Here is a 14822-nt window from a genome sequence, read left to right on the forward strand (position 1 = left end):
TCTAGTGAATCAACTATTTTTTTTTTCTAAAACAACAATACTTTTACACCTCTTTGAAACTTATTCTTCTTCTCCAGGAAATCTAAAACTTACTTCACCTACTTCATCCTTATAAACTAACTTTTAAGCTGGTGTGGAACTTTTATAGCAATTTTTATTTTGGTTTATTTTCATTTTTCTTCTAAAGGATTCACTGTGTATGTTTCACGGAGTTATTAAAAAAACAAAGTTGAAGTTCAAAGCTATTTAAAAATGTGTTAGTGAGTAGGTGACAACAAAAAAGTTCTTTAAATACATTTGTTTCATTGCCTTCTTAAAAACCATAAATATTTTAGATTAAGAACAAATTAAATTAAGGAGAGCTAATTTTTAATTTTACATTAAATTTTAGATTTATATGAAAGCAATAGATGTTTGATTGGTTGAAAATATCAGTGGGTTTTCTTTTGATAATTTTGGTAAGTGAATTGATGCACATGTTTTATATCATAATGAATGTATAGGGAGAAGGTAATCAAACCTATTTGGAGACTCGATATCTTATTGGAGTCCTTGAATACCACTCTAAATTTAGTTTAACATACTATTGTACTGGGTAACATAAAATTAACATGCTTCAAGGTCGAAATGTTCATCTTTATTTTCAAGGTGTTTTTCATTAGGGTCATTATGAGGTTCAGTGTGGTGACTCCGAACATGTTGTCATGCACCATTTATACATTGACGAAATTAGTATAAACTAACTTGCATACGTCCTGACAAGTCAAATTGAAATCCACATGCATGAGAATAGTAGTAATAACAAAAGCATAAGACAAGGGCATGCAATTTATATTGCATTTTCACATGTGTTGGATAATATGATGTGGTCAATTAATGACAACATTATGTTTGATTTCTCACGTCATTAACATATCCTCGTGTAGGAGCTTTGCTTAATTACTACCACAAAGACTTGGAGTATGAACATACACGTAATGTATTAATTTGTCCTCAATGGTTAAATTTGTTTCATTCATACAACTACGTCCATGAAACTTCAATCTTATCATTTCAAGGATTTTGGTTAGATCGAACTTATGTCCCTCATATTTTAAGTTGCCAATATACACTCAGTCATCAAACTTTGTTATGATTTTCTTCTTCGAAATCTCATTGACTATATCTTTTACGTCCAAAAGTTTCATATTCATATAAAAGACTCTAATGAGGTCATCATACCACCTACCTTCCACAATAGAAATATTTATAAATTATGAGATGTCAAGTGTTGAGTAAATTGAAATTGAGCCTTAACAAAAAAATGGAAAAGACATAACCTTCGATTGGACAATCACTTTATTCTCAATATCACCATATTACTTTGTCATGTGCTTTCATTGTTGAAATAGCGTGTATGGTTCAACAAATGTGGGAAATGAGACAATTTTGGAAGAGACGGTGGATTATCACATTAAACGGGTTCTTTACTCTTTTGTTGTGTTAAATCACTTTATCACTTAGGTTTCGAAGACGACCAAGACATTGATTGAAACCTCCAACAATTTTAAAAAATATATATAATGTTGTTGAATATTAATTTACATGTAAAAAAATAGGTTACACATAAAACAACATAAAATTATGCAATTTGTTAAACCAAACAACATTAGAAAACGTATGTTATGTTACATAAATTAAATCAAAAGGTGAATATGTTAATACTAAGTTGACAATGTATGCATAAAAACATAATGTGTACCAAATTAAAAGTTTAATAACAAGTTACATACAATTATTTGAGTTGAGCTCTTACCAAATATGTTTGGCTACATAATCGATTATGATTAGACACGTATTTACCTTGATTGCCTAAAATTAAATTGTGTGATCACGTCACCTTCACATATAGATAATCTATCACGAGGTACTATAAAAAAAAGCTTAACTAGCTCACTTATACGTTAAGACTTGTTTACTCAAGGTTAAACTCCCAACTCTTTTATTTTCACAACAAAATTAAACTTGTATAAAGAATACACAATCTATAATCTAAACATATCATCATACTCTAACTAGCATATATTCATCTTTGTCCTGATAAACCACACATGCAAACACCATAACATAGACATGCAACAAAGATAAAAGAAAAAAGAAAAAAAAAGGATGAATAAAAATATACTAAAATTATTTTTTTGATTGGACAAAAAGTGGCATGATCTCTGTTCGGATAAACACAAACATGTGCTTATATAATGAAGTCACAAATAAAAATAAATAAATTTGTTAATCATACACTACAAGAAAATTATCAAATTGCAACTAATTTTAGAGACCAAAATAATTAGTTACTATTGGATTAAATTATAAACCATTTTAGAGACTACAAAAAATTTTGGTATCTAAAGTAGTTTCTATTACTAATAAAAATTTATAAAGTAATTTTTTTTAAATTAGTATCTAACCATTAACTACCAAAGTTTTATTTAGTATCTTAGATTCCAAATTAGTCTCTAAAAGACTAATTGAAACCAATTTAGAAACTAAAATATTAGTAGTTAAAACTTTAGTAGCTAATTTGAATACCAATTTAAAAACTATTTTATAAATTATTATTAATAATAGAGACCACTTTATATACTAATAATTTTGTAGTCTCTAAAATAATATATAATTTAATTAATATAATAACTAATTATTTTTTATCTATAAATTTAGTTATTATTTAATGAATCTTCTATACTAATTGGAAACAAATTGACCGGGTTTAGAGATAACATTATTGGATTATGTTTGAAGAGTTTTGGATTTAAAAATTCAAAACTGTTCAAAATATTTACATTTAACTTAAGTTGGATTAATTTTAAAGTCTCAAAGTCACCTTTTAGAAATAAAAAAATTAAAAAAAAACTATTTAGAGTAATTTCATCTTAAGTATATGAATTATATATTCACATTTTCATTATAGACCACTAATTAATAGTTGTAGACTAATAAAGTATAGGGACACGTTTAACAAAATTGTCATGTAATTTTGAGAATTAAATGGTAGAATAACTAACAATTTAGGTATCTGTTAAGTATCAAAAGAATACCATTTTTTTAAGCGTTAAATTAAATATATGTCTAGAAACAGTTACGTCAATACTAACCCGTTCAATATATTTCCTCAATAGTCAATTTCTTTAAATCTTTACTATTAACCTATAATAACGATTTTCTTCCATGTAAAAACATGCTATCTATGTAGTATGCATATTTATGAATTAATCTTTAACTCGAACACTTAAAGTTTGTGAAATTATTATAATGCTGGAAAATTATTTAAGGTGTTTTTTTTTTAAATATGGACACTTTTATATTTCACATTTTTATTATTAGAATACTGAGTGTTTGCTTAACGGACATTACACCTCTACAACTTGGTAAGTTTCATATAAGATTTTGCGAAATATTTAAATATGTTATGACCAAGTTTTTTTTTAGCCCAACATGCTTCTTTGTAACATTTAGTATCTAAGACAACTCTATAAATATAGAAGCACCCAAAGTCAAACGGTATGTAAAATATAACCCCGTGTTTACAAATTGAACTTTGTCTTACTTGAACGTCAGAACATATCTATATGTTATCCACGCACAACAATTTAGAAATTAAATAAAAAAGTCGAAGAGTCAAATAATCGATCTGTAAAAAATTCGATCTTATAAGAACAACTTATCATTCAAACTATTGAATTAGTGTAATATGTTAGCACTTCTACTTTTTCTAACATATTTTTAAATGATTTGTGTGAGTTTGCCAAACTTTCAAGTTTTAGGATTGTGCAACATAGTGAAATTGAGTTATATATGATTTATCTAAAATAAAAGTTGTAATTTCGTTGTACCATGTTGAATTTAAATTTGAATAATTGCGAACGAGATACATAAATCTTTTAAGTTTTTTAAATTTTGTTGTTGCTCTTCATTATTTATGTGTTGAAGTTACTTGTATTTTTTTTAATGTAAAAACAGTAGTATTTCACTTCACATATTCTGTATAGTTGGACCTCATTTTTATTTAGACTTACTTTTTCATTATTTTTTCATTATTGTCCATGATTTCGTGATATTTTGTAAGGTGAGAACATTATTATCATCTTTTTATAGGATGAATTTTACTTATCATACCATAAATACCAAAATGTTATAGTTGAAAGTTTATAAAATAACTATAAATCAAAACATTAAAAATGAATTATCCAAATACAATCACTCAATATTTATTTATAGAAAAAAGCATCAAAAATCCAAATACTTAAATTCGTTTTTAGTTGTTATTACCTTTCCCTAATATACAGGATTGTGTTACTTAAATATCAAGAAATAAGTTTGAGAAATATATATCATCTAATATTTGTAGTTAAGTAAAAACAATTCTAAAACATCATTTTTTTATATAAAAATATGATTATTATTATTTTAAAGTTAAAATACACTATAAACATAAAAAAAATCAATTTTTAAGTCAAGAAATCATTGAGTCAACTCTTTCAAACCAATAAATTGAGAATGATGTGATGGTGAGATACAAACCTCAATCTCAAGTTAAGTATCCAAGATATATAATATTTGGATCAAAACGAAATTAGATTATTCTTATTAAAAAATACAATTTAATTTTATTTAATGTGAACTAAATTTTGAATATAATTGACCCAAGATTGGATTTAGGAACTAAGACATAGCGCCATATTTCACATATATTGAAAACGAATGTGGAAACATTGCTTGTTATTAAAGCATGCATGCTCACAGAAAATGTCTATAGTAAGTTATTATGTCACGTACGAGTTGATGAGAAAGTGCAACCAGATTCTCAAATTAATGTCTCATCACTCATTTGCCTTTGCTTCCACATGTATCTGCCAAAGATAACCATAGAAAATAATTATAAGAAGGAAGACTCAATTAAGCAATTTAGTAGCATAATAAAGTTATGAAACCACTCCAACTTGGTCTTATAATGATTGTTTTGTAGTTGGGCATTGGATCCATTTAAAAAGTTTGCAAAAGTTGGTGACTTTGTGATGAAGGGTTTTGTGATTACTACCTCTGCTCTCACTTAATGTTACTGTTGGATCACTCCTTTGCTTCCATTCTTATAAATCCACACAAAAAGGACCCTACATGGTTTTCTCAATGGCTCCACCATCAATCTTTGGCTAGAGTGAAAGAAACGTTTGCACACCCTGGTGGAACTTCCAGTACACTAACTGCCATTTTTATCATAGCTGGAATCAAAGGACAATATTAAAAAGCATGTCAATCCAAACATGGTCCATTTCTGTCATAAACTTCACTGTGTCATATGTGAAATGCTAATCCAAATTTTTAGTGCAGTGCTGCATAAGCAGACATGAAAGTACATTTTGGTTGAAAGAATGCATCAATATTAGTTCTCAATCCCTACACATGATCAGCCACACCTCTCATTACAAAATCTTGCTCTGTTTTTTTCTTCTTCTAAATTAATAGCATCACTTATCTGCATTTTTCAGACAGATAATTTCAATCTGTGTGTCTCATTCTGAATCACAATATAATAATAAAGGTCAAAACAAAATCTGTTTCACAGAATTTGAAACTCCAAAAAAATAATATCTCAAATCATTAATCTTAATAATATTATCTGAACAGACTTAAAATAAAGTTATTAATTAATTATAGAGTCAAACCTGCCTCTTAATTAACCTGAAATGAGTAACGTTTATGTTTGACCAGTTAAGAAATTTGAAACCAGTTTTGAATATTAATTTCAGAAGAAGTGTTACAGAGCAAATAAACCTAAAATTGATTGACATAACTAGACACAGTAAACAGAAACTTGGCAACTAAGGGCAATTTTTTAAGCATTTTGAAAGCGAAGAAGATTATTTGCTTCATCACCAAGCAAGCAATTTAAAAACGATAAAGAAAGTAAAGTTAGTGTTAGAGATAAACCAGTGAAGGGTGAAGATGAAGAAGCACTCACATGGCAAATAGACATGTTTCATACGTAATTGAATAGAAATTATATGTGAATATATATTTCAATTGAAGCCACTTTAAATATTTATATTTAAATTAAGAATAAATGTTTACCTGAGAGGGCTAGACAGAATTAGAAGAAAGAAGAGCGAATCACATGAAGCAGTCCGCAATCACGTGCCACTCTGGCCCAAAGCCGAAAAACCCAAAACAATACCCCACTTGCTCCCACATGCACACTGCGCGTCACATCACGCGCCAGCAAAGAGCGTTACTCTTCCGTTTAAAACCTCTCTGTCTCGAACCGAAGCGTGTCAGAGCAGGCACACTCCTCCACGCTTAACGGCAGGAAGGAGCATCACAGAATCAAAAATTCGCCACGTGGCCGGATCAAAATGAATTAAAACGGATCTAACGGTGATAAATACAACGAACAAATAAGCTTTACCGCAGAGGAACATTTCTTCAGAAGATTCAAAATTTCTGTACGCTTTTCAAATTTTAAATTCCCCCTTAAATCCAACGGCCTCGTCAAATCTCCCGTTAACTGCTCAGGCCCACTTAACGGCGTCACGAATCCGTCCTATAAAACGCTCTTCGTCTTCTTCTTCGTCACAGACGAGGCTTAACGTGTTCACTTTACTTTCTGCGCTCCACTTCTCTCTTTCTCCTCGTTGGTGTATTCCGGAACTCGTGTTTTTCAGCGAAGATGCGTGAGATTCTTCATATCCAGGGAGGGCAGTGCGGGAACCAGATCGGAGCGAAGTTCTGGGAGGTGGTGTGCGCTGAGCACGGGATTGATTCGACCGGGAGGTACCAGGGGAACAATGAGTTGCAACTGGAGCGAGTGAACGTGTACTACAATGAGGCGAGTTGCGGGAGATTCGTCCCTAGGGCGGTGCTCATGGATCTGGAGCCAGGGACCATGGACAGCGTCAGATCTGGTCCCTACGGCCAGATTTTCCGCCCAGATAACTTCGTCTTCGGACAGTCCGGTGCCGGAAACAACTGGGCCAAGGGTCACTATACCGAGGGGGCTGAGTTAATTGATTCCGTTCTTGATGTTGTCAGGAAGGAGGCAGAAAACTGCGACTGCCTTCAAGGTATTTTTACTCAAACTTCCTTTAGGGTTTTGTGTTGTTGATTCTGTATGATTTTGAGTTAAATTCAATGGTTTCTGTTTTTTAACGAAGAAGTGAAGCTAGTGTATGCTGTATGTGTCTTGATCTGAAAACTCGTGTGTTTCTTTTGATGATTTGGAAGTGTACTATTGCTTAGCTTAATTGACTGCGCCAATTGCTGAAGATTTTGGCTGTGTTTTTCTCTCTGTTTTACTTTTTGAGAGTGAAATTAGTGGAAATGGTGAGCTATGAATGCTGTTCAGTATATCGTATATTTAATTGTTTGTTATGATATGTGTGCATTGAGAACTAAATTTTTCAGCAATTTTTGTCTAGAGCTGAATTTTGTGAATGTGTGTCATTTGGTTATTAGGTTGCTAATTTTATTTTTGCTTGTATTTTCAGGATTCCAGGTTTGCCACTCTCTCGGTGGTGGAACTGGTTCTGGAATGGGAACACTTTTGATCTCGAAGATCAGGGAAGAGTACCCTGATCGAATGATGCTCACATTCTCCGTGTTCCCATCCCCGAAGGTTTCTGACACAGTTGTTGAGCCATACAATGCAACTCTATCAGTGCACCAGCTCGTTGAGAATGCAGACGAGTGCATGGTTTTGGATAACGAAGCTCTCTATGACATCTGCTTCCGTACCCTTAAGCTCACCACTCCAAGCTGTGAGTTCATTTCAATTTTGTTGTTGTTATTTTGTGTTATGTTACATACAGGGTTTCACTCTGATTTTTTTTATGATTGACGTTGGGCATTTGTCGTTGTTTTGCAACAGTTGGAGATCTGAATCACCTAATTTCAGCCACCATGAGTGGTGTAACATGTTGTCTTCGATTCCCTGGTCAACTCAACTCAGATCTTCGCAAACTCGCCGTGAATCTCATTCCCTTCCCTCGTTTGCACTTCTTCATGGTAGGATTTGCTCCTCTCACTTCCCGTGGATCCCAACAGTACAGGGCTCTCACCGTACCCGAATTGACCCAACAAATGTGGGATGCCAAGAACATGATGTGTGCAGCCGATCCTCGTCATGGTCGTTACTTGACAGCTTCTGCAATGTTCCGTGGTAAGATGAGCACCAAGGAGGTCGACGAGCAGATGATCAATGTTCAGAACAAGAACTCATCCTATTTTGTGGAGTGGATCCCCAACAATGTGAAATCCACTGTTTGTGATATCCCCCCAACTGGTCTCAAAATGGCATCAACCTTCATTGGGAATTCTACTTCTATACAGGAAATGTTCAGGAGGGTGAGTGAGCAATTCACGGCTATGTTCCGTAGAAAGGCTTTCTTGCACTGGTACACTGGAGAGGGTATGGATGAAATGGAGTTTACTGAGGCTGAGAGCAACATGAATGACCTTGTCTCGGAGTACCAGCAATACCAAGATGCAACTGCTGACGACGAGGGTTTTGAATATGAAGACGAAGAAGATGCTCAGGAAGAGGAGGAATCTTAAGCAGTAGCTGTACTGTCTTGGTGGGTGATCTTGTTTGTGTTTGTTGTGATGTTATGTAATGTTGTGATTTGTCCTGAATACCTTTTTCGGGGTTTTGGCTTGTTTTGCGGCGCTTGCGTCTTTGTGGCTATTGTAGTTTAGGAATTTTATGTCTGCATGTTTTCTCATTATTAACATGGTGCCCTTTAATTTCTGGAAGATTGAAAACCTAGATGATATATAATTCTTGAAATATTTGGATATTGCATCACTTGTATCGATGGAATTGGTATGTTACACTTGTAAATTTGTGTAAAGGGTGGTGGCACCGTTTTTCTGTGGTCCAAATTTTACAAACCTTCTGTGTAAGGTTTATTGCACTATTGTGGATAGTGCGATGAAATTCTTTGTTCTGTTTTTGAGGCAGTCACAAATAAAAAAATAAAATAAAATTTTGATCCCTTGCACGTTAAACTTTTTCTTTATTTTTAGGCTCAGATTTTCCAAGTAAAGCAGAATGATAAAAAAATATTTCTGAAGATCCCAGACTGGATCGATCTGGGGGTATTGAGAGAAAACATCTTTCCATACAGATCTATGGATATATTTCAGAATTGTCATTTGAGTACCGCTTTGCTTCATGAGCCTTTCTTTGAAAGGATATATTTCATTTGTTTTTACACGAGATGTCTATGTAATGTCTCGTAACCTCCTTAACTTCTCATATGAAATGTTTAGGCACATTCTAAAACTTTCCAAGCTCGTCGCCACATTTTCCTAGTGTGGGAAACGATGTAACTCTCAATGACTTCATCTTTTACTCACTCTTGAAAGTACGTCAAATCTTCTCTTCATTTGGTCTTGATTATTACTTCGAGCGAGAACTCTACGAGGAGACCTTTCGTATTCTGTGATTGTGGACTCTGTTTTCCTTGAAGTTTTGTGGGCTATTTGTTGTTTGAATAAAGCTTGTGTCTTTATTGTCATTTTTGATGGTCAGAGCTTATAATACCGAATATCCTTGGGTCAAAATGGACTTCTTGAGGAAAACTTTTGGGTACACTTATGCGAAGAAGCTTAGGTCATTGCGAGAATTTACATGCCTTGAGTAAGACTGATGAGGAAGATGTGAGGGTACAAGTGTATGAGTTAGATGAACCAATGTGTAAGGTCGAGATTGCCGACAACACTCTTCATCTATGATACGATCATCCATGTACTTAACCTGAAACCTGCATAACGTTGACATGTTTCCCTTCTGAGTCACTAATGGTTACCCACAAGGCCCTTAACGTCTTTGTATGACAATGATACGAGCCTCCTTTGGTAACTCACAAGCTTAAATAGCATATCAACCATCGAATTGGCTCACTCGACATGTGAACGAGCTTAAAAGTGGAGAACAACTTGGCCACACACTTCACATATTTGAGATATGAGGCCAAATTAGGGTCTTTTACTTGAAAACCATTGATGACTCTGTCCTATCACTAGTTGCGAGTCACTTTTAGGCGTCAAATGGTGAAAATCCATTTTTCTTGTGAGTGACATTCTTAGTATCAAATCTTCATTCTTAGTTGTTGCTCGCCTTAAAGGAGAAGCAGAGAGACGGTTCAAGTAGAACTTCGTCGAATCTTTCTAAAATTATATAGCTCTACTCCCTTTCAAATATCCATCTTGTATTTTTTTGTAGAGTTGGGGTATGTGCGAAAGTTAACTTGTCAACAAAGTCGGTCAATGTTTATCCTTTTATTTATTGGTCCCCAAGGTTCTCCACCACTCATTTAACCATTCTTCCTACAATATCTAGCTTGTTGAGGACCTGCCTGCTAGGAAGATCAATCATTATTACTACTATGAAACTCTAAAAATAGTGTTAAAGTGGTCGAGTGGTGAAGACAACGACTAGAGCACCTATTCAATCATCCAGTAACGTGTTTCAACACCTTTGCTCACAAAGTAGATTGACTTTTGACATTTGTCAATGTCTTGGACTATCATCGAATTGATGGCTCAATGACCATGATATAGAGGTATATGGGGAGGTTTGGCATGGATTTGTCAAGGACTGACAAATTTGATAATATTGCTTCAGCCCTAGAAATGCTTCTTCACATTACTCTGTCCAAACGAAATGATCATTTCTCTGAAAGCATTGGAAATAAGGGAATCCCTTCTCACCACTTGCCGAAAGGAATCACGATAAAGTAATTATCCTCCAATAAGTCGTTGCTCCTCCTTCACATTAGCAAGTCATCGCATGTTGATGATGGTCGAACACTTGTTCGGGTTTGCCTCTATCCCCCTCTACATTAGTAAAGAGCCAATGAACTTACCTGCTCGGATGTCAAACATACATTTTTTATGAGTTAGGATTAAGTTGATATTGCCCGATCGTTTTGAACAATTCTTTGAGATTAAAGCACTGGTTTTCAGGCGTCACAAAAGTGACTACCATGTCATTTATATAAGCCTGCATACTCCGACCTAGTATCCAATCCATTAGACATTGATAGATCACTTTTACGTTCTTATGACCAAACAACATCACCTTGTAACAATAGTTGTGGGGACTCTCAGCCATGAACACCATTTTATCCTCCTCCACATGGTGCATTTGTATTTGGTTATAACTCGAAAAAATGTCCATGAAATTGAGAAGATCACACCCTAAAGCATTATTAACCAAAACATTTATTGTGGACAATGGATATGAATCCTTGTAGCAAATATTGTTCAAATATGTGAAATCGACACACATTCTCCATTTTTCGTTTGCCTTCTTAACCATCACCACCACGTTGGCAGGCAATCAGGGTATTGGATTCCCTAATGTGGTGACACTTACAAGCTTCTTAGTTTCCTCATGGATCGCCAATCGCTTATCCTTGTTGAACTTTCGTCTCTATTGGACAACCAATTTTGCATTTGGGTTAATGGTCAAGTGCTGACATATGAAGTTGGGATCAATCTCTGACATGTCGACCGCTGACCATGCAAAAGCATTCATATTTCTTATTAGTATTTCTTTAAGCGCTTCACTCGAGGAGGCACCAACATTGAAATTCTTTTCATTCCAACACTATCTCCTGAGTATCTCCACAAGCTCGAGGGTATCTTTCACTGCATGCTACTCGGGGTCAGTCTCAATGTTAGGAACTTCAACTACAATTACTATGGTGTAACTTCCTCGACATGTTCTCATGTTATTCTTATAATACTTTCTTGCTACTTTTTTATTAACTTTCATGGTAAATGACCTTCTTGTCTGGGGTGGGAAGCTTTATTTTAAGATGTACGATATAGATAACTTTGCCTAATCGATTTAGTGAAGGTTGACCCAATAACATGTTGTAGGAGGATGGGACACTTACAACGATATAGTTGACCACAATTGTTATCGTTGCCTCCCCACCCGATAAAGTAGTCCACAACTCTACATATCCTTAGACTTCTACATGTTCTCTTGAAAATCCTACCAAAATATTATCAGACAATTTTAGCTGGTCTTGTGGGATTTGGAGGCCCATGAAAGTTTCCTAGAACATGACATCGACTGAGCTCCCTTGCTCTATCATAACCCGATGCACATTGTCCCATGGTGATGACATATAAGATTATTGGTTCATCTTCGTTTGGGACAACATCTTCCAAGTTTGTCAATGAAAAGCAAACGGCTAGAGTCGGGTCGAATTTGCGAGTCTCAAAGATAACATCGATCAAGCATGACACTTTTGGCTCGAGGTGGTCATTCCCCCACTCGAAAAGTCTCTCGATATAGTATTGAAACTTCCCAAGATGGGGAGTCTTATGCTCAGAGACATGTGAAGTTTCCCAAGATGGGTGTTCGAAGTATATTCTCCCTCTTTAGTCGAGCTCACATAATACTTCAAGAATATGTTCCTCGCTAGTTTGGTAAGTTGGGCAACCAGCACACAACAACTTTTTGTGTCATGTTCGTGCGCTTGATGAAATTCGCACCAATCATCCCAATGATGTACCAAGGCGGGATCAATCATTTGAGGGAATTTTAACTTGTTAGATATCTTTAGGTGGGCCAAGAGATGTCTTTGAGGAACGATAAACGATGGGTAAGTAGGTTTCTCCCTTTTTTTTGCTGCTTCGCTGAGTCACGTATGAGATGTATCGCTTTTCGTTAAGGGTTTCGACGACCTTCGACCCGACCTCTTGAATGTTACCCTTGTATTTTAATTGTTTGTGACTTTTTGAGCCTCAATGTGAGTAGAGGCACAATTTCATACCACTGTCATGGACTCGACATTGTTACAAAGTAAGGACTCGTAGAAGGGATTCACACAAAGTCTTTTCACAAAAGCATAAAAAATAGTCTACTCGTTTGATTGTTGGATGTGTACCGGTATATGACAAAAATGGTTGAGATAGGCTTTGAGGGGTTTTCCCTCTTGTTGCATAATGTCAAAAAGGTCAGCTATTCGCAGTGGTTTCACCTTATTTGCAGCAAACTACTCCACAAACATCTTAGCAAAGGTTCAAAACAAAGTGATAGACTCGTTAGAAATTCCAATGAACCATTGCAAGTTCATTCCTATGAATGTACCTACAAACATCTTGCATCGAATGAAATTCAAGCCACCAAAGATGATATTTGGGGGCGAAACGCCTTGAGGTGACTCTCCAAGTCTCTAGTTCTCGAGGAGGGGGTAATTTTGGGCACCATAAAATGGGAGGGAACTTTCTCTTCCATAATCGTCTGGGATAAAGGTTTGGGGTCTTCTTGTGTGTGTACTGGACATGGGTCAACCACTGCCTGTCGCGTTGTTTGATCTCGGGAGGATTGTCTCAATTCCTCGCTAACCTTATGCAAATCCTATAGTGCTTTCATGGCTTCCTCCATTAATCGATGGGACATTTCGACCTTGCCTCATAGTCTCTCCTCCTCTGTCATGATTCTTTGCACAAAAACTCTTGTTCAACCTGAAGTTCGTCTACTTGCCTTCTCGTTTCCATGTTTTCACGTTGAAGTTCCCACATGGTTTTCATGATTTGTTGCAAGGAAGGTGTGTTGCTTCCTTCCTTTTCCAGAGTGCCTTGTCTCAAATTCCTCATAACGTTGTTTGCTTTTTTCTTCAAAAGTATGCTTGCTTATATATTGTGGATACAAGACTAATTTTTACTTGTTCCACGATGGACGCCGATTTATTCTATTTCAATGGTCTTTCTGAATTATTTCTTGATTATGGTGTATTTTTGGATCTATAAATACTATTTAGATTATACAATTAAGAATGTGTAAATATAAAATATTTTCAGATGATATAATTTATAAAATGGTCTTTTTGCTACCTATGGCAAGAGAAATTATGGAGGTGCGGGGAACAACCTTCATTACCCCATGTTACATTTGTATGATTTAGAAAACGGGTTTCAATTCTAAAGCATTTTTTATAATTGAAGAACGTTATATTGATTAAAAATTATGAAAACTTTAATAGTTTGTATTTTATTAAATACTTCATTGACAATATTAAAAATAAATAAAAGATTTTTTTATGTAAGCGAAATAAAAAAATGTGAGAGTAGTATATAATGGATGAAGAAATGAGAATAAATTTCCAAGATCAAAGTCGAAAGATGAAAATTAAGACGGAACGTATTGTTGTAGAAATAGTATTTGCATATTTCAACACAGTATTTGTTAAATATTTAAGTAGTTAAATTCAAGTATTAGGTTAAATGAAGTGGCACGTATTTGAGTTTTTCTATTCAAACTAAACTTAATCTTGATTTGTTTATACCCTTTCTACCTTAAAGATTAAATTAACATTATAATCTCTTATCAATTTGTTTTAGTTATTTTTTCTTAAATATTTCAAATATATATATATATATATTTGTTTTTAATCACACAAAAAAAAATTTAAAAAATTAAAGATATTTTTTTTCGTTGTAAGTTGTATTAATGCTAGAAGACTTGGATGATTAAGTAATATACAATGGTAAATATTAAATTTTATGTATAAATTATGATAAATAAATATTATTAATTGTACTTGTATAAGGTCTATATAGTATTTACCATTGACTGAAAAATTAACACTCTATTGCCGTGCCTTTCCTCTCCTCTTCTTGTGTTAATTCTTTAGCTCTCGGTCAAGAGTGCACTTGCAAAAGGCTCTATTTGACGATCAAGTAAGTACTATGTATGAGTATGGTTAATATAATGATAAAAATGTACCTTATGTTTGTATAATCATGCTTATTTATAATGTATGGAC

The 14822-nt window shown here is 34.2% G+C and overlaps 1 protein-coding gene across 1 annotated transcript; it reads left to right on the forward strand.

Annotated features, from left to right (window-relative positions):
- The first annotated feature begins 6081 nt into the window (after window positions 1-6081).
- On the forward strand, window positions 6082-8833 carry TUB8 (tubulin beta 8). The gene is made up of 3 exons (XM_068635632.2): window positions 6082-7097; window positions 7521-7790; window positions 7901-8833. The coding sequence occupies exons 1-3, from the start codon at window positions 6704-6706 to the stop codon at window positions 8584-8586; spliced, it is 1350 nt and encodes a 449-aa protein (XP_068491733.1). The 5' UTR covers window positions 6082-6703; the 3' UTR covers window positions 8587-8833.
- The last annotated feature ends 5989 nt before the right edge of the window (window positions 8834-14822 follow it).

This window comes from Phaseolus vulgaris, chromosome 7 (assembly GCF_051622355.1).
Source record: "Phaseolus vulgaris cultivar YP4 chromosome 7, ASM5162235v1, whole genome shotgun sequence".
Taxonomy (NCBI): domain Eukaryota; kingdom Viridiplantae; phylum Streptophyta; class Magnoliopsida; order Fabales; family Fabaceae; genus Phaseolus; species Phaseolus vulgaris.

What these genes read in the sequence shown, in the direction of transcription:
- TUB8 (XM_068635632.2), top strand. Translation starts at nt 6,704, where the DNA reads ATGCGTGAGATTCTTCATATCCAGGGAGGGCAGTGCGGGAACCAGATC. An exon ending in AAACTGCGACTGCCTTCAAG is followed by an intron (nt 7,098 to 7,520) that starts GTATTTTTACTC and finishes TTGTATTTTCAG; the next exon opens with GATTCCAGGTTTGCCACTCT. An exon ending in TAAGCTCACCACTCCAAGCT is followed by an intron (nt 7,791 to 7,900) that starts GTGAGTTCATTT and finishes GTTTTGCAACAG; the next exon opens with TTGGAGATCTGAATCACCTA.